The 26,544-nt window shown below is 42.8% G+C and overlaps 1 protein-coding gene across 2 annotated transcripts in view; it reads left to right on the top strand.

Moving 5' to 3' along the window:
* Nucleotides 1-26,544, top strand: part of dqx1 (DEAQ box RNA-dependent ATPase 1) — a 164,113-nt gene that overhangs the window by 43,954 nt on the left and 93,615 nt on the right. For both annotated transcript variants that reach the window (XM_078554678.1, XM_078554671.1), the window contains exons 3-4: nt 16,638-16,831; nt 22,123-22,507. In XM_078554678.1, coding sequence (XP_078410804.1) covers nt 16,638-16,831; nt 22,123-22,507 — 579 coding nt within the window. The remainder of the gene's footprint in view (nt 1-16,637; nt 16,832-22,122; nt 22,508-26,544) is intronic.

Here is a 26,544-nt window from a genome sequence, read left to right as displayed (position 1 = left end):
GGGCCTTTTTAAGGTTTGCCTTTCTTCCTAGAATCACAGAATGTTACAACACAGAAAAGGAGGCCATTTGGTCCATTATGCCTGTGCCAGGTATGTGGTAAGGCTATCTAATTAATCCCGCTTTCGTGTCTTTTCCCATAGCCCTGTAAATGTTTCCCTTCAAATATTTATACTAATTGTCCCTTGAAGGTTAGTTTTGAATCTACTTCCTACACCCTTTCAGGCATTCACGGAATCACGGAATTTTTACAGAGTAGAAGGAAACCATTCGGCCTATCGTATCTGCACTGGCTCTCGGAATGATCAGTTTACTTAGTGCCATTCTCTTGCCCTCTCCCCATAACCCTGCACATTGTTCCTTTTCAAATAAGTTTTGAATGCCTTGATTGAACCTGCATCCACCACACTCTCGAGTAGTGCATTCCAGATGTTAACTACTGGCTGCAGAAAAAAGTTTTTTCTTATATCGCTTTTACTTCATTTGCAAATTACCTTAAATCTGTGCCCTCTCATTCTCAGTCCTAGATCACAAGAAACTTTGTTAAGGCACTCCTGCCAAAGTGTTGCTGTTGGCAAGGTATTAACATCAAGGGGCTCAGCTGGGCACTGAACTGCAAGAGAAAAGCCAGAATGAATTATCAGCATCATCAGAGCCCTGAGATTATGCGTCGTCTGAACATGTCTTTTAAGCTGGTGAAGATTGACAGGCGGTTTCATTCTGTCTGTAATTTGTTTTTGCATTGTTTAGGTTTCTAGCCAGCAGTAGCAAACACAGGCTGCAGTGAACAAATCATGGTATTGGATCTGCACTATTATTGGGTTACTGCGTGTCACGGAATCCTTTGCATCAGTGATAGTGCAGAAATCTTGTTACGTCCTTCCAGTTCAGAAGCTTTAAACAGTCCTTTTACCATAACAAATAACAGCCCATTTTGATCATTTTCCTATCTCATGACAATATCATGCACCGAGTGTGTGGGGGCTGTGGGTATTGGCGCATTGCATTTTGCAATACTAACACACACTGCCATTTTTATTTGCCCCCACTCCAGTATATTTGTTGGTTCAGCTGTGCCACCAGAGGGATTAGGCAGGGCCCATAGCATACCTAGAGGGATGACATGAAACTCTGCAAGGGAATCATTATTCTGTGATCCGTGCCCAAGATGTTCAGAGAGAAGAAATAATTTGGAGAAGGTGATTAATATCTTCTCACAAAAACAGAATCACAGATTTTTGCTTGATAAAAGAAAAGTTGCTTTCAATTAAAAATCGAATAGCGTTTAAAGTAAAAGTATCATTGGCTCTTAAATATTGGATAAGATGCAAACACATATAGCAGTTGAGATCATCTTCTAAATTTTAAAAGTGAATATTGAGTCATTTATTGACACTTCAACCATGAAATGCCTTTAAGACACCCTGCATCATGTTACATAAAGTACACACAAATGGAATTGACAGAGGGCGCTTTTATTAATTTTTCTTGAGCAAGTTGTTTGGGAGAGAGCTGTCAGGATCTATTCACTATAGATACACAGACAGGGTAAATAAAGAGAGTGTCACAAGGTTGGTTGTAACATAATTGTGTTCTGACGATGTCATAAATAGTGATCTAAGTTTGAGTAGATAGTAATCCAACCACAGAGATTTGTTTCAGTACATGATTATGTTTCAGTGATCTTTAAGAATGTCGGTATCTTATTCTACTTTATTTTTATAACCTGTTCTCCTACTCCCTACCACATGTGTTATGCACACGACTCGGAGAAAGGTCAGCTGCTGATCTCCATTAATTTAACTCTGTTTTTGATTGGTTGTTCACAATATTTCCTCCACATCAGCAATATTGGGAAAGTGGGGCTGCATCTGAATGTTTCCACCTACCCTCTTATGGCTTAAGAATGGCCAAGTTGCAATTGAGTCGAACCACAATTGCAGGCAAATGGGTAAAAGGTTTAGGAATGTTGTGAAGAGCATTCTTCACGGGACTGCAATTTAATTCATAGATTAAGCTTCCATGCAGGTTAACAGTCATTCAAGATAAAGTTAGATGCTGTGATTGTAGGACCATAGGTTTCTATTGATAGGATGAGACAGATAGGCTAGGTGGTTCAGCGGTTGTGCAGCCGTGCAGCAATCAGGAATGTGCCACAGAAGGAACAAACAGGCTACACAAAAGCAATGTTCTCTTTAGGATGCATGCATGGGCATTAGTCAGTCTAAAGGGACCATGCAGTGCAGCAAGCCACCTGTGCACGGCAAAGGAAAATTAGAGCGAGCATTGCTAGATGGCATTCACACTCTCAGGACTCTGGCCTCAGCTGGTAAATGTTAAATGGTTTTAGAATGTGTATCTTTAGGGGTACCATTTGGCTCCTGAGTACATGTCAAACTCACATAGCACTGGTGAGAAGCCCAAGCACCAACATATCATCAAAAACCTCGCTGCCAGTATTCTAACTCGCACCAAATCCTGTTCACCCATCACCCTTGGGCAGACTGGCCGACATTGGCTCCTGCTCTGTCAATGCCTTAGTTTTAAAATTCTCATATATAAATAAGTCAACTCTGAGAATGAGGTGGGCCAAGTAGATCAAATGACAGATGGGAGCATTTAGGGGACAGTGATCATTGAATCATAAGGCTTAAGATTACGGTGGAAACTAACATTGGTCAATCGAGAGTAAGAATAATCAACTGGTGCAGAGCAGACTTCAATGGGGCAAGAACGGAGCTGGGCCGGATAGACTGGAACCAAAGGTTGGCAAGAAAAACAGTAGCTGAACAATGGGCTACCTTCAAAGAGGAGATGGTTTGGGCACAGTCAAGCTATGTTCCCTCAAAAGGGAAGGGTAGGACAAACAAATCCAGAGCTCCCTGGATGACAAAGGAGATAGAAATTAAGTTAAAGAAGAAAAAGTGTGCTTACGACAGGTGTCAGGTAGCAAATACAATTGAGAACCAAGCTGAATACAGAAGGTTCAGAAGGGATTTGAAAAAGCAAATACGAGAATCAAAGAGGGAATATGAAAAAAAGCAGCTAACATAAAAGGAAATTCCAAAGTATTCTATAAGCACATCAATAGTAAAAGAGTGGCAAGAGGAGGAGTAGGGCCGATTAGGGACCAAAAAAGGGATTTACACATAGAGGCAAGAGGCATGGCTGAGGTGTTAAATTAATACTCTGCACCTGTCTTTAACTATAAGGTAGATACTGCCCAGGCCATGGTGACAGAGGAGGAAACTCAGTCCCTAGAAGGGTTTAAAACTGATAAGTAGGTGGTATTGGATAAGCTGTCGGCACTTAAAGTTGGTAAGGTACCGGGACCGGATGAGATACATCCAAGAATATTGAAGGAAGTGAGAGTGGAAATTGCAGAGGCACTGGCAATAATCTTTCAATGTTCCCTGGGTCTGGGGGAGGTGCCGGAGGACTGGAGAATTGCAAACATTACGCCCTTTTTCAAAAAAGGTTGTAAAGATCTGCCCTTCGATTACAGACCAATCAGTTTAACTTCAGTGGTGGGGAAACTTCTGGAAACAATTATTCAGGATAGAATTAATAGTCACATGGAAACATTTGGATTGATTCTGAAGAGTAGGCATGGATTTGTTAAAAGAAAATTGTGTCTAACTAATTTACTGGAGCTTTTTGAAGAGGTGGCAGAGATGGTTGATGAGGGCAAGGCCATTGATGTGGTGTATATGGACTTTCAAAAGACATTTGATACAGTGCCACACAACAGACTTGTGAGGAAAGTTAGAGTTCATGGAATAAAAGAAGCAGTAGCAACGTGGATACAAAATTGGCTGATGGATAGGAAACCAAGAGTAATGGTTAATGGGTATTTCTCAGGCTGGAAGAAGGTTTGTCATGGAGTTCCCCAGAGGTCGATATTGGGGCCCATGCATATATATTTAAATGATCTAGACCATGGTGTGCAAGGGACAATTTCAAAGCTTGCGGATCACACAAAACTTGGGACAATTGTAAACTGTGAGGAGGACAGTGTAGAACTTCACAAGGCCATTGACAGATTGGTGGAGTGGGCAGATAGGTGGCAGATGAAGTTAAATGCAGAGAAGCGTGAGATGATACACTTTGGCACAAAGAATGTGGAGAGACAGTATAAAATAAAGGATACTATTCTAAAGGGTGTGCAGGAGCAGAGGGACCTGGGTGTAAATGTACTTAAGTCATTAAAGGTGGCAGGACAGGTAGAGAGAGCTGTTTCTAAAGCATACAGTATTCGAGGCTTCATGAATAGGGGCATAGAGTACAACAGCAGGAAGGTTATGATAAACTTATATAAGACACTGGTTAGACCTCAGCTGGGGTATTGTCTACAATTCTGGGTGCCACACTGTAGGAAGGATGTGAATGCATTGGAGAGAGCGCAGAAGAGGTTTATGAGAATGGTTCCAGGGATGAGACAGTTCAGTTATGAGGAAAGATTGGAGAAGTTGGGACTGTTTTCCTTGGAGAGGAGAAGGCTGAGAGGAGACTTGATAGAAGTTTTCAAAATGATGAGGGACCTGGACAGAGTAGATAGGCAGAAACTGTTCCCACTCGTAAATGGATGGAGAACCAGAGAGCACAGTTTTAAAATGTTTTGCAAAAGGAGCAAATGCGAGGTGAGAAAAAACTTTATCACACAGCGAGTAGTTAGAGTTTGGAATGCACTACCTGGAAATGTGGTGGGGACAGGTTCAATTGAGGCATTCAAGAGGGCATTGTTTCTATTTAGATAATTATCCAATGTGTGGCGTTGCAGGAAAAGGCAGGAGGTTGGCACCAAGTTAAAGTGCTCAGAGACGATGTGCCAAATGGCCTCCTTCTACAGAGTAACAACTCTGATTCTGTGAAGAGTCATATGGACTTGAAACATTAATTCTATTTCTCTCTCCACAGATGTAGCCAGATGCTGTTTTTCTAGCACTTTCTATTTTATTTCAATTTCCAGCATTTGCAGTATTGTGCTTTTATTTAAATTCTCATCCCTGTTTTCAACCACACCCTTACAATCCTCCACTTTCTCTGTGTTCCTCCACTTCTGACCTCTGCACATGCCTGATTTTCACCCCTCCACCATTGGCAGTTGTGCCTTCAACAGCCTCGGTCCTAAGCTACGGAATTCCCTCTCAAAGTCTTGCTGCTTCGCCACACTTTTTATGTTCTATTAGTAATTATCCAGAAACATTTTGAACGTTGTTATTGATTTCATATTGACCTTTTCACATCCCTGTAATTCTGCGAAGGGAAGTGCTTATCTTATCTTTCATTTGTTTGCCTGATGCTTATCTCAAGATCCTCTCGTCTTCAATTTATCTACTTGTGGAAATCAATTAGCCATGTTTAACATGTCTGTTTTATCGTTTGAATAATTCTGGCAAATTACCCATTAACTATTTCAGCTGAAAAAATATAGAGCCCAAAGTTTCTTCAGCCTTTAATTGCACGCTAATGAGGAGCCCAAAACTATATGCTATTTTCTATATGACTGAAATTGTACACAGTTATCATGACCTCTTTAATTTCGTATTACATCTCTCTCATTCAAATCTCATTTGCCTTTTTAATGGCTTTTCATCACTTTTAATGCTTTATGCATCTGCATGCATTGAGTCCTTTGCTAGTCCACTGCATTAAATGCAGCATGGAAAGTATTCGACCCATGATGCCTGTGTTAGCTCTTTGAAATATCTATCCATTCCCTTGCCCTTTTCCTATGGCTACTACTGCCAGTCTGATTTTTCCAGTTAATATGTAGATTTTCTTTTGACAAATACATGAATAGGATGGGGATAGAGGGATACGGACCCCGGAAGTACAAAATGTTTTAGTTTGACAGGCAATATGATCAGCACAGGCTTGGAGGGCCGAAGGGCCAGTTTCTGTGCTGTACTTTTCTTTGTTCTTTTGTTCTTTGAAACCCACCCATGATTATTGCTGTCCCTTTATCACAAGCACTCAATCTTTCTTCTTGTATACTTTGTCCTACATTGTGGTTACTGTTAGGGGGCCTGTAGACCACTTCCACTAGTGACTCCTTTCCCTTCTTGTCCCTCACCCTGCACCCAAACCAATTCTACATCCTGATTTCCTGAACCAAGGTCATCTCTAACTGTTTACCAATGCCATTGTTGATCAACAGTGCTACCCCTCCACCTTTATTTAGCTTCCTATTCTTCTTGAATGTCATGTACCCCTCAATATTCAGTGTAAAAATAATAGGGTAGTAATAGTGAGGGATTTCAACTTCCCCAACATTAACTGGGTTAGTCACAGTGTGATAGGTTTAGCGGGAGCGGAATTCTTAAAATGCATCCAGGAGAGCTTTTTAAGCCAGTATGCAGAAGGTCCTACGAGAGGGGGCAGTCCTGGACTTAATTTTAGGAAATGAAGCCAGGTAATTGGTAGAGGTATCAGTGGGGGAGCATTTTGCAGATAGTGATCATAACTCCATTAGATTCAAGGTTGTTATGGAAAAGGACCAAGATGAGCCAGAAATCAGAGTTCTAAATTGGGAGAAGGCTGATTTGAATAAGATCAGATATGATTTGGCCAGAGTGGACTGGGAGCAGCTACTTTTGGTAAACCTGCGTCAGAGCAGTGGGACTCATTCAAGAAGGAAATAGGGAGAGTACAAGGCCAACATATTCCAGTAAAGATAAAGGATGGGACCAACAAATCCAGGGAACCCTGGATGTCAAGGGATATACAGAATTGGATAAAGAGAAAAAGGGAGGCTTATGGCAGATACCGAGGGCTCAAAACAGCAGAAGCCCTAGAGAAGTATAGAATGTGTAGGGGGGAACTTAAAAAGGAAATTGGGAGAACAAAAAGGGGGCCTGAAAAAACATTGGCAGGTAAAATAAAGGAAAATCTAAAGTTATTTTACAAGTACATTAAGAGTAAGAGGATGATTAGGGAAAGAGTAAGGCCCATTAAGGACCACAGTGGTAATTTGTGTGTGGAGCCGGAAGGCGTTGGTAGGGTTCTAAATGAATACTTTGTGTCGGTGTTCACAAGTGAGAGGGATGATGTGGGTGTAGAAATCAGGCAGAAGGACTGTGATATTTTTAAAATTAGCATAGAAAGGGAGGAAGTTCTAAGTGTTGTGGCAGGCTTAAAAGTAGATAAATCTCCAGGCCCAGATGAAATGTATGCCAGGCTGTTGAGTGAGGCAAAGGAGGAGAAAGCAAGGGCTCTGGCAATAATTTTCAATACCTCTCTGGTCACAGGAGAGGTGCCGGAGGACTGGTGGACAGCCGATGTGGTACCGTTATTCAAGAAGGGAGGAAGGGATAAACCAGGGAACTACAGACCAGTCAGTCTAACCTCAGTGGTCGGGAAACTATTGGAAGCAATTCTGAGGGACAGAATTAATCTACACTTGGAAAGGCAGGGATTAATCAAAGTCAGCATGGTTTTGTTAAGGGTCATGTCTGACCAATTTGATTGAATTTTTCGAAGAGGTGAACAGGTGTGTAGATGAGGGCAATGCATTTGACGTAGTCTACTTGGACTTCAGCAAGGCTTTTGATAAGGTCCTGCATGGGAGACTGATAACGAAGGTAAGAGCCCATGGGATCCAAGGCAATTTGGAAAATTGGATCCAGAATTGGCTGAGTGGCAGGAAGCAGAGGGTGTTTTTGTGACTGGATGCCTGTGTCCAGTGGAGTTCAACAGGGATCGGTGTTGGGTCCCTTGCTGTTTGTGGTATATATAAACAATTCAGACTTGAATGTAGGAGGGTTGATCAGTAAGTTCGCAGATGACACGAATATTGGTGGGGTGGTAAATAGTGAGGAGGACAGCCTTAGATTACAGGAGGATAAAGACGGGCTGGTCAGACGGGCTGATCAGTGGCAAATGGAATTTAATCCAGATAAGTGTGAGGTGATGCACTTGGGCAGGACAAACAAGGCACGAGAATATACGATGAACAGTAGGACCCTGGTAAGAACCGAGGATCAGAGGGACCATGATGTGCATGTCCACCAGTCCCTTAAGGTAGTGGGACAGGTAGATAAAGTGGTTAAGAAGGCATATAGGATACTTGCCTTTATTAGCCGAGGCACAGAATATAAGAGTAGGGAGGTTATGCTGGAACTATATAAAACACTGGTTAGGCCACAGCTAGAGTATTACGTGCAGTTCTGGAATCCGCATTATAGGAAAGATGTGATTGCACTAGAGAGAGTGCAGAGGAGATTTACCAGGATGTTGCCTGGGCTAAGAGAGTTTTAGTTATAAGGAGAGACTGGATAGACTGGGGTTATTTCCCTTGGAGCAGTGGAGATTGAGGGGGGACATGATTGAGGTGTATAAAATTATGAGGGGCATAGATAGGGTAGACAGGAAGGAACTTTTTCCCCTTGATGGAGGGATCGATAACCAGGGGGCATAGATTTAAGGTAAGAGGCAGGAGGTTTAGAGGGGATGTGAGGAAGAATTTTTTCACCCAGAGGGTGGCGGGAATCTGGAGCTCACTGCCTGAAAGGGTGGTAGAGGCAGAAACCCTCCTAATATTTAAGAAGCATTTGGATGTGCTCTTGCGATGCCATGACATACAAGGCTATGGGCCTAGTGCTGGAAAATGGGATTAGAATAGTTAGGTACTTGTTTGACCGGCGCAGACCCGATGAGCCGAAGGACCTTTTTCTGTGCTGTAGACCTCTATGACTTTATGACCCAATCCTTGTCACCCTGCAGCCACATCTCTGTAATGGCTACCAGATCATATTTAGTTACTTCAATGTGCACTATTACTTCATTTATTTTTATGAATCCTACGTGCATTCAAATACAGAGCCTTTAATTTTGCCTTTTTGTTATCTTTATAACATCTAGTATTGGTGTATTCTTAGGCTTTATCTCTTTGTCCCTTCTTGTTATTCTATGACCCTCAATTCCCATATTACTATTACGGTCTCCTGCTTTGAATCTACCCTTTGATTTGCCACATCTACCGAAGCTTGACCCCCCCCCCCCCAAAAATTCATTTAAAGCCCTCTCCACTTCCCTAATTATGCGACTCGCAAGAACACATGTCCCAGCGCGGTTCAGGTGTAGACTTTCCCAAAGGTACAGCCCCCACTTTCCCCAGTACCGGTGCCAGTGCCCCATGAACCGGAACCCACTTCTCCCACACCTGCCTTTGAGCCATGCATTTATCTCTCTAATCTTATTTTTCCTATGCCAATTTGCACGTGGCTCAGATGATAATCCAGAGATTATTACCTTTGAGATTCTGCTAAGACTATACTGACTATACAGAACCTCCTTCCTTGTCCTGCCTATGTCTATGGTACCTACATGGACCACGACAACTGGATCCTCCCCCTCCCATTCCAAGTTCCTCTCCAGCCTTGAGCAGATGGCCTGAACCCTGGCACCGGGCAGTCAACACAGCCTTCTGGACTCTCACTCTTTACTGCAGAGAACAGTGTCAATCCCCTTCACTACACTATCCCCTACTACCAAGACATTCCTGTTTGTTCCCCCTGCTTGAATGGCTTCCTGTAGCATGGTGCCATGGCCAGAACACTCATCCACCTTGTAGACCTCATTTTCATCCTCACAGGTTGTGAGCACCTCAAACCTGTTTGACAATTGCAAAGTCTGAGACCTGTAACCGCGCCAGAGTGAGACGGAGGACGCGTGAATGATTTAGTCTCACTCCAGGGTAGTCGCTTGTCTCTTTGCTGTCCTACCATTGGATAATTTCTCTCCACCTGATAGAGAAGACAAGGCCTCAGTTTAAAGTCTCATGTTCATACTGTTAGTTTCACAGAAATAGTTGTAGACCATTTAGTCCTTTAAGCCTGTTGTGTCAGTTAGTGAGATCATGACTGATCACCTTTGCCCCATATCCTTTAATACCTTTGGCTAACAAAAACCTATCAATCTCATTAAAGTTACGAATTGACTCGGCATCAATTGAGTTCCAAACATCTGCTACCCTTTGTGTGTGCCTACAAGTATTTCCAAACACTCTCCTGAGATGCCTGGCCCTATGTCCCCTTGTCCTAGACTTCCCAACCATCAGAAATAGTTTATCTTTATCTAGCCTGTCAGTTCCCCTTAATGTCTTAAACTTTAATCAAATTACCTTCAACCAACTAAATTCTGGGAAACACAACCTTAGTTTATGTAATTTTCTGCATTGCTGCAGGAGTTCTTCAGGGCAATATCCTAGGTTTCACCATCTTCAATGACCTCCTATCCATCTTAAGGTCAGAAATGAAAATGTTAAGTTCCATTCACAGCACCTCAGATAATGGAGCAGTGTGTCCACATGCAGCAAGACCTGGGCAACATTTAGGCTTGGGCTGAGAAGTGGCAAGTATATTCATGTCACACAAGTGTCTAGCAATGGCCTTCACCAAGAAAAGAGAATCCAATCTCCTCCTCCCCATGGCATTCAATGACAGTATCATTGCTGAATTCTCACAATAACCATTGACCAGAAAACCTAACTGGACTAGCCATATAAATACTGTTGCTACAAGAGCAGGTGAGAGGCTGGGAATTCTGCAGCGAGCTACTCACCATCTAACTCCCCAAAGCCTGTCCACCATCTACAAGACACAAGTTAGGAGTATGATAGAAAACTCTCTATTTGTCTGCATGAGTGCAGTTCCAACAACTCTCAAGAAGCTTGACACCATCTAATACAAAGCATTCCTCTTGGTTATCACCCCGTCAACCATCTTAAACATTCACTTTCTCCACAGCTAGTGTACCGTGCCAGCAATATGTACTTTCAGCAAGAAGTACTGCAGTACGTCTCAAAGCCGCAACCTCTACCACCCAGAAGAATGTAGCCACCAGGCACATGGGAATACCACAACCTGCAACTTCCTTTCTAAGTCACGCATCATTCTGACATACTGCTTTGTGTACCTAAACCACATGGGCTGCAGCGGTTCAACAAGGAAATTGGGAATTGGCAATAAGTGCTGGCCTTATCAGTGTTGCCCACATTCCATGAACAAGTAAAATAAAAACTCCTTGTAAATTAACCCTCTAATCCTGGAAATCGGTGCTGCGCTCCCTCCAAAGCCAAAATATTCTTCTTGAGGTGTGGTGTCTAAAAATGAACAAAGTACTGTAGGTGTGGTCTAACCAGGGCTTCGTATAAGTGAGGAATGACTTCCAGTCCCGTCAGTATTAGTATTGACAAAAAGGTAACAAAGCAGTCAGTGCCCTTTTGCAGCAAGACCTGGACAACATTCAAGTTAGACTGATAAGTGGCAATTGTCAGTCGCGCCGCACAAGTGCCAGGCAACGATCATCTCCAACAAGAGAGAACATAACCATCACCCCTTATCATTCAATGAGATTACCATCGATTAATCCTCCACTATCAACATCCTGGGTGTTACCATTGACCATAAACTGAACTGGACCAGCCATATCAATACTGTGGCTACAAGAGCAGGTCAGAGGCTGGGAATTCTGCACAGAGTAACTCACCTCCTGACTCCCCAAAGCCTGTGCACCATCTACAAGGCACAGGTCAGTAGTGTGATGGAATACTCTCCACATGCCTGAATGAGTGTAGCTCCAAAAACACACAAGAAGCTTGACACCATCCAGGACAAAGCAGCCCACATGATTTGTACCTCATCCAGCACAGTAAACATCCACTCCCTCCGCTACCGACCCACAGTGGCAGCAGTGTGTGCCATCTACAAGATGCACTGAAACGACTCACCAAGGCTTCTTCGACAGCACCTTCCAAACCCATGACCCCTACCACCATGCAGATGCATGGGAACACCACCAACTGCAAGTTCCTCTCCAAGCCACACACCATCTTGACTTGAAACTATATTGCAGTTCCTTCACGGTTGCTGGGTCAAAATCCTGGAACTCCCTCCCCAACAGCATATGAGTGTACCTGCACCACATGGACTCCAGCAGTTCAAGAACATGGCAATTAGGGATGGGCAACAATGCTGGATTAGCTGGGGACTTCCATGTCCCGTGAAAGAATTAAAAAAATTGAGACACCAGGAAGTTGGACTGGAAAACGGTGTGTTTGCAAATATAATATTTTTCTTTGGGGTACTCCACTAACAACTGCCTATCAGTTCGAGAAGTATTTATTGTAATCCTTTGCAGTATATCTTCTGCCATTCTTTCTATCCATACTGTCACTTTCACTTGTACAGCACAGACCCTAAATTTGACAACCAATTTCCTTTCTGGCATTTAATGAAATCCCTCTAGAAGTCAAATGAACTGCATTTACCCTTGGTCTTTTCCATCTATGTTGTGTGAGCTTCTCTTCGCAATCAGCGTTGATGGTTTGGGTAATCAATTTGCTACTGCTGTTACAAGATTAACCAGTTGATAATTGTCTGGCTTAAACTTTTCAGCATTTTTGAACAGTGGTGTAACATTTGCCATGCTTCAGTCCTTTGGCACAGCTTCTGTGCACTGAATTGTGACAAAATTATGATTAGGCCCTCTGCTAACTCTTCACTAATCTCCTTTGATATTCCAGGGAGTTGATCTGGACACTTACCAATATTGCTTCCTTCAAGCCTCTAAAATATTTTCCTCATTAATACTTGTACTTCTTAGTCTCTTTTCTGCTTTCCACATCTACAAGCTGCTGTAAGTTTTATTCGCCTTCTCTGAATACTGAAGCAAATAATTCATTCAAATGTGTTCTTATAAGCAGTCGTTTGGTAGTACAGAACTTGAGTTTTGCTGAAAAAAGAGACACGTCGAAGCTTTTCACCTTGCACTCATCAGGACACTTCACAAGAATGGAAACAGGAGCAATGTGTGTACATGTTCTTTCTGTCTGCAAAGAACAGGGCCCTGTGCATTAATATATGTAGCTTCCAGTGCATGCAAATACACCACACTGCAAGCCCAACTGACAATCTTAAATTGGTTGTCTATGTAATTCTTAGCACACTGAGGATTATTTAGCAAATGTTGTCTAATCGCGGAATCACAGTTAATGTTGAACACTGTTTTGAGTTTTGCAAGCATGGGCTGGTTAAGTATGGCCCTATACCTTGTCCCTTGCGAACAGCAGCTGGGACATTCTGTTTGATATGATCCGCCGTCTTTGGGATGTACGGCCTATATACTGAGCATCACTGGCACTGAAATTCATATAGCACTTTACTCATTTGTGTGATAGGCAGAATGTCTTTTTGGCTTGACGATAGCATCCTGTGAGTGGCAAATACCACTCGTGTTGCTATTGCATAGTAGCAGTGTGAAACAGCTAGCTTCACCAGTTGCTCAAATGAATACTGTGGTACATGAATTTCAGTGCCAGTATGATGATAGGTATGTAGGCCGTACATCCCAAAGACTGGCGCATCATATCAAAAGGCATGTCCCAGCTGCTGTTCACAACAGGCAAGGTATAGATTGTACTCAACCAGCCCGTGCTTGCAAAACTCAAAGCAGTGTTCAACATTAGATGTGATTCCGTGATTGGACAACATTTGCTAAATAATCCTCAGTGTGCTAAGAATTATCCGGACAACCAATTAAAGATTGTCAGTTGGGCCCTCAATGTGGCGCATTTGCATGTACTGGAAGCTATATATATATTAATACACAGGGCCCTGTTCTTTGCAAACAGAAAGAACATGTACACAAACAGCACCTGTTTCAGCTGAACAAAATAAGTGACAACTATTTGCTGACTCTGGCCAAGGCATCGCCCTGAGGAATATCAGGGTCAAGCAGCGTGGTATAAATTTCAAACAGTGCTTAGCCATCATTGGTGCATCGTTGACCACCACACAGTTATTGTGGAGATGAAGTCCCACCTTCGCATTGAGGATACCCTCCATCGTGTTGTGTGGCACTACACTAAATGGGATAGATTTCCAGATCTAGCAACTCAAGACTGGGCATCCGTGAAGTGCTGTGGGCCATCATCAGCAGCAGAATTGTACTCAAACACAATATGTAGCATCATAGCCTGCATATCCCCAACTCTGCCATTACCATCAAGCCAGGGGATGAACCCTGGTTCAAGGTGGAGTACAGGAAGGCACGTCAGGAGCAGCACCAGGTATACCTAAAAATGAGGTGTCAACCTGGTGAAGCTATATCACAAGACTAGTTGCGTGCGAAACAGCATAAGCAGCAAATGATAGACAGAGCTAAGCAATCCCACAACCAACAGATCCGATCTAAGCTCTGCAGTCCTGCCACATCCAGTCATGAATGGTGGTGGACAATTAAACAACTCACTGGAGGAGGATGCTCCACAAATATCCCCACACACAAGGTTGGGGTGCCCAGCACATCAGTGCAAAAGGTAAGGCTAAAGCATTTGCTACAATCTTCAGTCAGAAGATCCGAGTGGATGATCCATCTTGGCCTCCTCCGGAGGTCCCCAGCATCATAGATGCCAGTCTCAGCCAATTCGATTCACTCCACTTGATATCAAGAAACGGCTAAAGGCACTGGATAGTGCAAAGGTTGTGGGCCCTGACAATATTCCACCAATAGTACTGAAGACTTGCGCTCCAGAATTTGCTGCACCCCTAACCAAACCGTTCCAGTACAACTACAACACTAGCATTTACCCGGCTATGTGGAAAATTGCCCAGGTATGTCCTGTACACAAAAGCAGGATAAATCCAACTCGGCCAATTACCGCCCCATCAGTCTACTCTCGATGACCAGAAAACTAATAAAAGAGTCATCAACAGTGCTATCAAGCGGCACTTGCTTAGCATTAACCTGCTCACTGACGCCCAGTTTGGGCTCCGCCAGTGCCATTCAGCTCCTGATCTCATTACAGCCTTGGTTCAAACATGGACAAAAGAGCTGAACTCCCGAGGTGAGGTGAGAGTGACTGCCCTTGACATCAAGGCTGCATTTGACCGAGTGTGGTATCAAAGAGCCCTAGCAAAACTGGAGTCAATGGGAATCGGGGAAAAGTCTCCACTGGTTGGAGTCATACCTAGGACAAAGGAGGATGGTTGTGGTTGTTGGAGGTCAGTCATCTCAGCTCCAGGACAAAGCTGCAGGAGTTCATCAGGGTGTGTCCTCGGCCCAACCATCTTCAGCTGCTTCATCAATGACCTTCCTTCCATCATAAGATCAGAAGTGGGGATGTTCGCTGATGATTGCACAATGTTCAGCACCATTCACGACTCCTCAGATACTAAGCAGTCCATGTCCAAATGCAGCAAGACCTGGACAATATTCAGGCTTGGGCTGACAAGTGGCAAGTAGCATTCACGCCACACAAGTGCCAGACAATGACCATCTCCAACCAGAGAGAATCTGACCATCGACCCATTACATTCAGTGGCATTACCATCACTGAATCCCCCACTATCAACATCCTGGTGAGAGGCTAGGTAAGAGGCTAGGAATCGTACGACAAGTAACTCACCTCCTGACTTCTCAAAGCCTGTCCACCATCTACAACGCACAAGTCAGGAGTGTGATGGAATGCTCCCCACTTGCCTGAATGAGTACAGCTCCCACAACACTCAAAGCTTGACACTTTCCAGGACAAAGCAGCCTGCTTGTTTGGCACCACATCCACAAACATTTACTCCCTCCACCATCAACGCACAGTAGCAGCACTGTGTACCATCTACAAGATGCACTGCAGGAATTCACCAAGGCTACTTAGACAGCACCTTCCAAACCCACGACCACTACCATCAAGAAGGACAATGGCAGCAGATAGATGGGAACACCACCAGCTGGAAGTTCCCCTTCCAGTCACTCACCATCCTGACTTAGAAATATATTGCCATTTCTTCACTGTCTCTGGGTCAAAACACTGGAATTTCCTCCCTAACAGCACTGTGGATTTACCTGCACCACGTGGACTGCAGTTATTCAAGAAGCCAGCTCACCACCACATTCTCAAGGGCAACTAGGGATGGGCAGTAAATGCTGGCTCAGCCAGCGAAGCCCACATCCCGTGAATGAATTAAAAAAAAAATTCTCCATGGCAATGCCTGTACCAACCAGAGTCCACTTGCCAATCAATCAGCACTTTCTTCATATACATTATAAATTGTTGTTTTCCCCTTATGTCTGTATGATTGTGAAGTGCCCTGATGAGTGCAAGATGAACATGTCTCTTTTTTCAGCAATCTTATAACTACAGTAATGTTCTTACCAAGCTCATTTTTGAGTGCCCTGATCCCCTCCTAATGATTCTGTTCTTGAAGTCTTGTTGAATGAAAGTCGTCTTTCTCTTTCTGTGGATTGTCATTCTATGTAAAATAAATTAGGTTAGTCTCAAATTAATTTGCACTGGGCACTGAAATAGCATATAAGCTGACAAGTTCTGCTCCAATTTGGGAACCTTCATACAGGTATCCTGAAAATGGAAACTGGATAAGTGAGAAATAACTTGAATGCTGTCATCCACACCAGGATCTAGCTTTTTGGTAACAAAAGAAGATTAATTTTATCGCAAAGCCTAACTGTTACATAATCAGGTTAGAGTTTTATTGTATTTTCTCCAGCAATTTTTTTTTTCAGGAAAATATTAATTTTACTGTAGGTTACCCTAAGGAACCGGGGACAGTAAGCAATAAAAGGTGTTTGTATGAATTACCAAATTAAAGTTAATATCTGGCTCATGTTTTTCCAATTCTAGATTTCCCAGTGGTGTGCTGAGTATGCCCTCTCGGTTCAGTACCAACATGGCATGGTGGTCTGCACACAGCCTCATGGCCTGTCCGCTATGTGTTTGGCACAGCGTGTGGCAGATGAACTGGACTTAAACGTGGGTCATGAGATTGGATATCATGTCCCTTATGAAGACTGCTGCACGACAGAAACTATTCTCAGGTCAGTTTTGCATGCACCTCAATCTTTTTAAGTGAATTTCAACTTTTTATTACTTGTTATGCAAGGTGACATTTGCTGTAAGTGCCACAGAGGTGTGAACTAAGCTATGAGGAAAGGCATACCAGTGCTGCTGACTAAATAGTATGACTGTATAATAATCTCCAAGTACTTAAGGCGTGAGGTTACCTATGGAGTGCACTGACTGTTAATCTTATTTAAAGACACCACCTAATTTTGCACTAAGCCATACAAAACAGGAAGAAAGGCCTTGTATTCACAGTGCCTTTCATGACTTCTGGATGCCCCAAAGTGCTTAGCTGTCAATGAAGTACTTTTGAGGTAGTCACTGTTGTAATGTAGGAAATGTGGCAACCAAATTGCACAGAGCAAGCTCCCACAAACAGCAGTATGACCATGACCAGATGGTCTGCTTTTAGTGATGTTGGTTGAGGGAGAAATATTGGCCAGGACATCAGGGAGAACTCCCCTGATTTTCTCCAAAATAAGCCCATGGGATCTTGTGCATCCACCAGAGAGGGCAGAGAGACCTCAGTTTAATGTGTAATCCTCCAAAACACAGCATGTCCAATAGTGCAGCATTCACTCAATACCACACCGGAGTGTCAACCTAGATTATGTGCTCAAACCTCTGAACCTGCAACCTTCTGGTAGGAACATACGAACAAAGAGCAGGAGTAGGCAATTCAGCCCCTCGAGCCTGCTCTGGTATTTAATAAGATCATGGCTGATCCGATAGTAACCTTACATCTGCATTATGACCTTCAAAGAAAAAATTTCGCCTGATCTCTCTTTTAAATGGGTGACCCCTTAATTTTAAACAGTGACCCCTAGTTCTAGATTCCCCTACAAGTGGAAACATCCTCTCCACATCCACCCTGTCAAGACCCCTCAGGATCTTAGCTAAAAGCAAGATATTGCGGATGCTAGAAATCTGAAACAAAAACAAAAAGTGCTGGAAAAACTTAGCTGGTCTGACAGCATCTGTGGAGAGAAAGACAGAGTTAATGTTTCGAGTCCGTATGACTCTTCAGAAGTTTATGAGCTTTGGCGTGGTAATAACAGAAACCATAAAGAACACTGAAGCCCCTGGGAAAGGCATAAGCTGGAATGCTTAGAGATAGTTTAGGGGCTCGTAAGACGGAATTGTGTAGAAAACCTCAATTTTAGACAAAAAATTCTAACAGGCATTAGAAGTGAGGTTAGTGCAGACAACAGAGAGCTTGAAGAAGGCAGTTGATAAATTTATGATTTACAAGAATAAAATGCTGTGAATGCTGGAATTATGACATAAAAACAAACAACGGTGGGAAAACTCAGCAGGTATGGCAGCATCTGTGTATAGAGAGACAGCGTTTAAATTTCAGGTCAATGATCTTTCATCAGAACAGGGTAAAATAAAGCTGGTGGCCAGCCTGCAACCTTCCCTCCTATTCCCGACCTGTCCCCCGTATTACGGGGGCTGCGCAAGGCATCAGGCAGCACGTCTGCTCTTAGGTTTACTGAGGCCCTTAAGTGGCCAGTTAACTGCCACTTAAGGGCCTAAGTCTTCCTCCACCACAATTTTTTGTCTGTGGGCGAAGACTGGGCAGCTTTGACTGCACGGGCTGGTGTCGGGCAGATTGTGCAGGGGTCTCCTGTGCTCCTCAAGATCATATGCCCTCCCTATCCCTCACATCCTGGACTCTAAAACCTAAACCCCCATCCCTCACCCCCAACTACCCCACTTATTGGGGTCTCCCTGTTGGGCCTGCCCAAAGTCCCCGCACTTACCTCAAGCCCGGGAGACATTTATCTTCTTTCGGACTGCCTGTAATACTAGCAGTGGCCACTACTCTCTTCTGGTACTGCTAGGACTACAGAGCTGCTGGCCAATCAGATTGGCTGGCAGCTCTCTAGGGTGGGACTTCTGCCTTGATGGGGTTAGAATTCCTGCTTTCCCTATTAATTTCATATTAAGGTTGCCCCAGCACAATATCACTATAAGTCAGCTGGATTTCTGGTTGGCGAGGTACTGACCAACTTTTAGCTCAAGGGGTCAAGTAATCATCCCCCGTAAATTCCACCCCATTAACTTTGTTTCTCTCTTCCTACAAATGTTGCCAGACCGGCTGAGTATTTCCAATATTTTGTTTTTATTTGCTGAGTTTAGGATTTCTCTTGCTCTCCAGCTGACCTTGGATTATAAGGTCACTTATAATCTGCTCATGGGACTATGTTGGCTCCTTTTCCATTAATATCTCGATTTTAAAGCTCTCATCCTTGTTTCCAAATTACCCAGTGGCCTCTCCCCCTCCCTAATTTTATAATGTCCTCCAGCCTTATAACCCTCATCCAATGGCCTCTTTCCCATCCCAAATTGTTATTGTTCCATCACAGACAGCCATGCCTTCAGCTGCCCAGGCCCTAAACTCAAGTATTCCCTCCCCACTGCACCTTTCTACCTCTTTCTTTCCTCCTTTAAAAGAACAAAATAAATATTTTTATTTATCTAGCATTTTTCATGACCTCTAGATATCACAAAGCATTTACACCCAATGAAGTACTTTTGAGGTGTAGTCCACTGTTACAATGTAGGCATCATAACTGCCCTCTTCAAAATAGTGCTTTGGGATCTTTTATGTCCACCTAAGAAGACAGACAGAGCTTCAGTTTAATATCTCACCTGAAAGACGGCACCTTCGGTAGTGCAACACTCCCTCAGTACTGCAATGGAATATCAGCCTAGATTCTTATGTGCTCAAGTCCTGGAATGGGATTTGAACGCATAAACTTCTGACTCAGAGGCATGAGTGTTACCAACTGAGCCACGACTGACACACAAAGCCAAAGTTGTTCCTTAAAACCTACCTCTGACCAAGCTTATGGTTACCTGTCCCTTAAATCTCTATGTACCTCAGTGCCAAACGCTCCTGTGAAGTGCTTGTGGTGTTCTACTATTTTAAAGGCTCAACTTGTTATTGTAGTAGAGAGGGAAAGGTGAAATTTGTTTCAGGCAGTCAAGCAGACCTTGTTTATTATTGTTCTCTGTTCACTAATTCATGTCAGACAGTTTATTTCACGTCAAGACAGATAGCTGGTTCACATAGAAACAGTCATGGAATAAAGGTAGAAAGGTAGATCTGGGACGAGACTGATCATTTGTCTTGTATATTTAAATGCATCTTTCGGATTTCAAGGCATGAAAGTAGACCAAGAAATAAAAGAGTCAAAAATAGAATGAGGGAACTAACTGGGTTCTTGAAAAATAAAGTTGAAACTGGTTTGTGTATTTTTCCCTCTGCTGTGCTCCCTCTTTTAACCAGTTTTGTTTTCTACTGGATTCAATTGAAATTGACCAGCATTACAAGTAAACTGAGCCAAGAAACCCTTGTGGCAACAAAAAAAATTGGCAAACTGACACGGCAGCAGCCACATCTCTACCTGACTGTGAATGAAACCTCATAGTTGTTTAAAACCATTCAAAAACAGTAGATTCTCCCTCCAATCCTTTCCTTTACTGATGTAGAAAGATTCAACCATCAAGGAGGTGGAATTAAATAAAATCCCATGGCAGAAATTAATTAAAACCTCATTACAACCTCCAAATGGTTCTTCTACTTCTAACAGCAAGCAGCCAATTGGAAGTGATCCAAAGCACTGTGCCTGAGGACACAGGGCGTGTCCTTGGAGATACTGTACACACTATATAAGATTTAAAGGTAATTTCACAATTGAAGGATATGACACAAAGATTAAAAGATTCACATAAATTCTTACAATTAACATGGATTTAGAATAGGAATGGCAGGGGTTTATAAAATGAATGTTTTCTTAACATGTATGTACATACTAAATAGGAGGTTGATCCTTTGTTTTGCAACTAATTTTTAAAAATTCCATACTTCATTGCAGTGCAACAGTTAACTACCATTCTCAGCACAGTAGAAGTGATATAATTTCAACCATGTGACCTTTGAGGCACTAATGACCTCATCTTAGTGAACAGAGAACAATAATAAACAGCCTCAGTTTCACTTGTACTGCTCGTGACACCTTCAATCTTAAGGGCATGCGTTATATCTGTGTAATGTACATCTGGAACTGTCTACATAAATTGTACATGTAATATAGATTATTATGTATTTTATTAAATGTATTTTGTCATCAATGGAGTACTGCCTATTACCCAAGTTGCTCAACACACATGATCATAACACATTGCATAAGATCTATAAATTATAATATTCCCTACTAGACGATAATGTAATAACAGAGCGAAAGCTGAAGATTTTAAACCTATCTTGTGCAACAAGTTTATGTTTGCTGGTTAGTAGCACACCTTCATTCCAAAACAGAATGTCATAGGTTCAATCCATACTGCAGAACTTGAAGCAACCCATGGTACCTTTTCATTATTGAGGGAATGCTGCAGTGGTCAAGGTGCCATCCTTCAGATAATGTTAAAATAAAGTTATATTTGCCTTTCAGGTGGATCTTTATGATCCAATTTCAGGAAGTTCTTGTGCTGTCCTATTCAACACAGCTGGAAACAAATTAACTTCAACTTGTTCCACTGCTTTTAGTCAGACCTTTCTGTGCACAAAACGCTTGTTACATTGCGCTACAAAATCTCAAAGTTACATTTTTGAATCATTTTAGAGATGTGATTAAGGCATTTCATATAAATGCAAATCTCTCATAAATAATGATTTTGTTTATGTTGTTAGTTCATTAAACATTTTTCCTTGTAGTGAGGAAAGTAGAGCCTGTAGTTGAGATGGCTGCAAGATGACACACCAAGTCAATTAAGTCAATCTTCTCTTGTAGACTTGGTACCTAAAAGTGCTGAATCTAATGGGAGGCACCGGTGGGGCCTCAGAGCTCCATCCCTTGGGACACACCTCCAAACCATGGCAAGAAAAGAGATCATGTGTGTGTGTGTGACATGGGGACTCGGTGCTGATCCCAGGACTGTTCCACCAGAGTCTCAGCTTTATAGTTGGCACTGTTGCCTGAGAAGAGGAACTCACGATCCCAATCGCTCATGAGGTTGAGGCCCAGCGTTTGGCAACCTTTAGATTAGGCAGTCAGTCCATCTTCGTAATACAGTACAAAAACTGGACCCAGTGAGACGTAGCAAGAAAGACCACAGGAAAGATGTGGACCATGTGGTGACTACCAATGAGTTAATGCTTTTCTTAAAAAAAAATCCATTGGTTACAAAGAATTTATGATGTCCTTGGGACATGATGAGATGCTATATAAAAGTGAATTGTTCTTCTCTTCAACAGATACTGCACAGATAATATATTGCTCTGTGAAATGATGTCTGATCCCTTGTTGCATCACTACGGAGTTATAATTATTGACGAGGCCCATGAGCGGACAGTGGCAACCGATGTCCTGCTCGGTTTATTGAAAGACTTGCCAAGGCAAAGGCCAGAGTTGAAGGTTGTGGTCATCACAGCGCCATATCTGGAGGGCAGACTTAGGAGTTACTATGCTGGTGTGCCTTTTGTAAAAGTGGAGGATGCTGCAGAAAATTCCTTTCCTGTGGAAGTTATATACAGAGATGGCCAGTTTAAAGACCGTGTTTCAGCTGCTGCTCAAACTGTACTGGATATACACAGGAAGGGAGAAGAGGGCAACATTTTAGTTTTCTTGGCCAGTGAAAAGGTGAGTATATAGACCTGTAAAAGCAAAGCTTTCTGAAGTATACATCCTGCTTACAGTTGGGATTTACTTGTGATGGTTGTTGAGTCTGTGACAATCAGCTGGAAATCTGCATTATCACATATGGAAGTTACAAATGGAAACAGGCCATTTGGTCCAACCAAATGTCAGCATTTACCCTCCCTGTCCCTTAAACCCTTTTTCCTTTACTCACCTATCCAATCTAATCTAGATATTGTTTGTTCTGAGTTTTGCATTCCATATTTTAACCTTAGACTGCAGGTGCTTACAGAGGAATAAAACTTGGGAGGGGGAGGAGAGAGAGTGGATGGAGTTCATTGAAGAATACTTCTTGGTGGAAGTAATCACCCCAGTGTTGTCTTGCATGTGTGTGTGTGTTGATTTGTGCGATGTAATTTTAACTGCACCTCCCTACCTACAACTTTCAGTTGCTCTGTGCTGAGGGCCACTAAAGTTTCACTGTTCAAATTCTCTTGCTGGGCAAACATCTGGGCACCAAAAGTTTCCATTTTGTTAATGTTAGAAAAAAGGAATTTGCTGTAGTAAGTTACTTGTTTTAAAATTCATTCCAGCCACCAAGTTTTCCTCTTTTGGCTTCCAATTGATTCTATTGTATCAGATTTGGCTCGTCTCTTAACTTGGATTCTGGCCAAATTCAATTGGGTTATCCCAGACTTGAGCCCAGGTGAAGTTGGAGTCAACGGAAATTGGCAGGTGGTGGGTGGTGCTCTCCACTGGTTGGGGTTATACCTGGCGCAGGGGAGGATGGTTGTGGCTGTTGGAGGTCAGTCATCTCAGTTCTGGGGCATCGCTGCAGGGGTTCCTCAGGGTGGTGTCCTGGACCCAGTCATCTTCAGCTGCTTCATCCTGATGACCTTCCTTCCATCATAGGGTCAGAAGTGGGAATTTTACACCTCAGAGGGACCTCTGAGCATACGATCATAGGTCATTGAAGATGGCAGGGCACGTTGAGAGACCAGTTAATAAAGCATATAGTCTGTTAGGCTTTATTAATAGGGGCATTGAGCACAAGAGTAAGGAGGTCATGTTGAACTTGTATAAGACAATGGTTAGGCCTCATCTGGAGTACTGCATCCAGTTCTGGGTGTCATACTTGAGGAAGGATGTGAAGGCAGAGAAGATTCACAAGAATGATTCACGGGATGAAGAACTGTAGCTACGAAGATTAGATTGGAGAGGTTGGGACTGTTTTCCCCAGGGAAAAGAAGGCTGAGAGGAGACTTGATAGAGGTATTCAAGATCCTAAGGAGCATGGACAGGATAAATAGTGAGAAACTGTTCCCATTCAAGAGAACATCAAGAACTAGAGGGCACAGATTCAAAATAATTGCAAAATGAGTAAATGTTTTGTGAAGAAAAATTTTTTCACCCAGAAGGTGGTTAGAGTCTGGAACAAACTTCCTGAAAGGGCAGTGGAGGAAGGTTCAATTGAGGTATTCAGAAGGGAATTGGATTGTTACCTGAAAAGAGAGAATGTGCAAGGTTATGGGAATAAGGCAGGGGAGTGGGACTAGGTGGAATGCTCTTTGAGAGCCAGTGTAGACTCGATGGGCCAAATGGCTTCCTTCTGCGCTGTAAAGATACTATGATACTGTATTATGTTGTGGTATGCCAAATAGCATTATCAGGGATGCTGCTTGATCAATACTGGGGCCATCTTGTAGTCTGCAAGTGGAATCTGGTCTTGAGGTGCAGCTGTATAAACAGATCTCAGGATCTGGGAGTTTTGGGAAAAAATGGAATAAATATAATTGAGCTCTGGGATCACTGAGAGAAGGAATCTGGGATCTAGAGATATTGGGGAGAGAGGTCTGAGAGCAGTGGGGCCATTCTGGGATGAGTAAGCACTCAGAATGTGGTTCAGGAGGTGAGATAATCTTAATTTAGTTGTTAGTGTGATTCTTAGCACACTCAGGTTTGTTCAGCAAGTGCTGTCCAATTGTGGAATCATATCTAATGTTCTGAGTTATGAGTTATTATCTGAGCTTTGCAAGCACAGCATGGTTGAATATGATCAGTATTTAAGATTATTAGCCAGGCTTGCCTTTATGCTTGCTAGAAGCTACGTACATTCCTATGCAGGTACTTATCCTCTGCAGGCAAAAGGAACATGCCCAGACGTTGTGCCTTTTAAAAAAAATTAAACAAAATTATGGGGGACAGTAGTTCCCTGGTGCATTCTCCATCACAAGATCTTAACCAATTAGAGTCGACTTGCCAAGCAATCTGTACCCTTTCTTCATGTAGTATAAATTAATTCCAAACTTTGAAATTTGGCATTCTTGCATTTGTCCTGATGAGTGCAAGACGAAAGGTTTCGACAGCATGTCTCCTTATTACAGTAATACTCAATTTATACATTCCTTCAGTACATACGCATTTTCATAAACATAATTGATCAAAAGTTCATCATTTAAATGTTCAGGAGAGATCTTTTTTCTACAGCAGCCCAGCAGCTGGCAACAATCTCTTGTTTTCTAACCATCAACAAAGAAAGCACAATAACAGATGATGTTGTTTGCATGTTGTCTTTTTGTGAGGTATGTTTTGTGGGTGTTTATAATAGATATTTGCAATTGTCAATGTGCATTGTTATCGTTTACTTAGAAGGGTTACTCTTTTATCCTCTCTTTGGTGAAGAGAAATGCTCTTTTACTCTGTATCCTGTGTGAGGCACCCATAGCATGCTGGGAGACTGTGCTCACTCAGCCTGCACAGATGTGATTGAAAGCTCTGGACAACTATTTGTTGGATCTTACAGAGTGGAAGGGGGTCATCCAGGCCTTCTACTTGTGACAGCTCAGTGAAAGAGCTGCCAATCAGTTCCATGCTCCTGGTCTTTCCCCATAACGCTGCAAATTTTAAGGAGATTGTCAATTTCCTTTTAGAAGGTTACAATGGATCTGCTCCCATCTTTTCAGCAGTGCATTCCAGGTCGTTAACAACTTGCTGAATTGAAAAATGCTACAGATTTCCCTCAAAGTATGGTGCCTAGAATTAAACACAATATTTTTTTTTATTCTTGCACGAGATGGGGGTGTCGCAGGCAAGACCAGCATTTATTGCACTTGAGAAGGTGGTGGCGAGTCACCTTCTTGAATCCCTGCAGTCAATGTGGTATAGGTACACCCACAGTGCTGTTAGGGAGGGTGTTCCAGTGACAGTGAAGGAACGACGACCATACTGCTCATGATCACATTGCTGTTTGTGGGAGCTTGCTGTGTGCAAATTGGCTGCCTTGATTACCTTCATTACACTTCAAAAGTACTTCAAACACTTTGGGAGGGTGTTCCAGTGACAGTGAAGGAACGGCGACCATACTGCTCATTATCACATTGCTGTTTGTGGGAGCTTGCTGTGTGCAAATTGGCTGCCTTGATTATCTTCATTACACTTCAAAAGTACTTCAAACACTTTGGGATCCTCTGAGGTGCTGAAAGCCACCATAGAAATGCAAATTCGTTCTCCCTCTTAGCTGTTACCGGCATGTGCAGAGTGGTTCAGAGGCAGCAGCAGAGACGTTTGAACTCATTTGAAGCTGCGCAGAGCAAGCAGCTGACAAACAAGTGGCAACTGTAAGAATTGTCTATCATAAAAAGCTGTACCTGAATTTTCTCAGACGGGCAACTTATTGAACAACATCTGTGATTACTGAAGACAGTTGGCAAGTTTAACACATTGCGAGTGAAGACGCTGTAACTAGCATTAATGGTCATGGGAACTGGTTGGCACTATTTTCCTGAGTTAAGTAACTGCCTGACTTAGCCATAATGAGATTAAGGTGATTCTGCTTCTTGTTTCGGAGAGGTTTAGGGAGGGAATCCCAGAGCTTGAGGCCTAAGCCACCAGTGGCAGAGCGATAAAATCAGGGATGCTCAAGATGGCAGAATTGGGGGAGTGCAGACATCTCAAAGGGTAATGGGGCTGGAGGAGATAATTAAGTTCCAAGTCAGGAGGGTGTATGACTTGGAGGGGAACTTACAGGTGGTGGTGTCCCC

Source organism: Cetorhinus maximus, chromosome 1 (assembly GCF_964194155.1).
Source record: "Cetorhinus maximus chromosome 1, sCetMax3.hap1.1, whole genome shotgun sequence".
In the NCBI taxonomy this organism is placed as follows: domain Eukaryota; kingdom Metazoa; phylum Chordata; class Chondrichthyes; order Lamniformes; family Cetorhinidae; genus Cetorhinus; species Cetorhinus maximus.
Note: the sequence above shows the minus strand (reverse complement) of the source record. Positions and strands in the feature narration are given on the sequence as shown.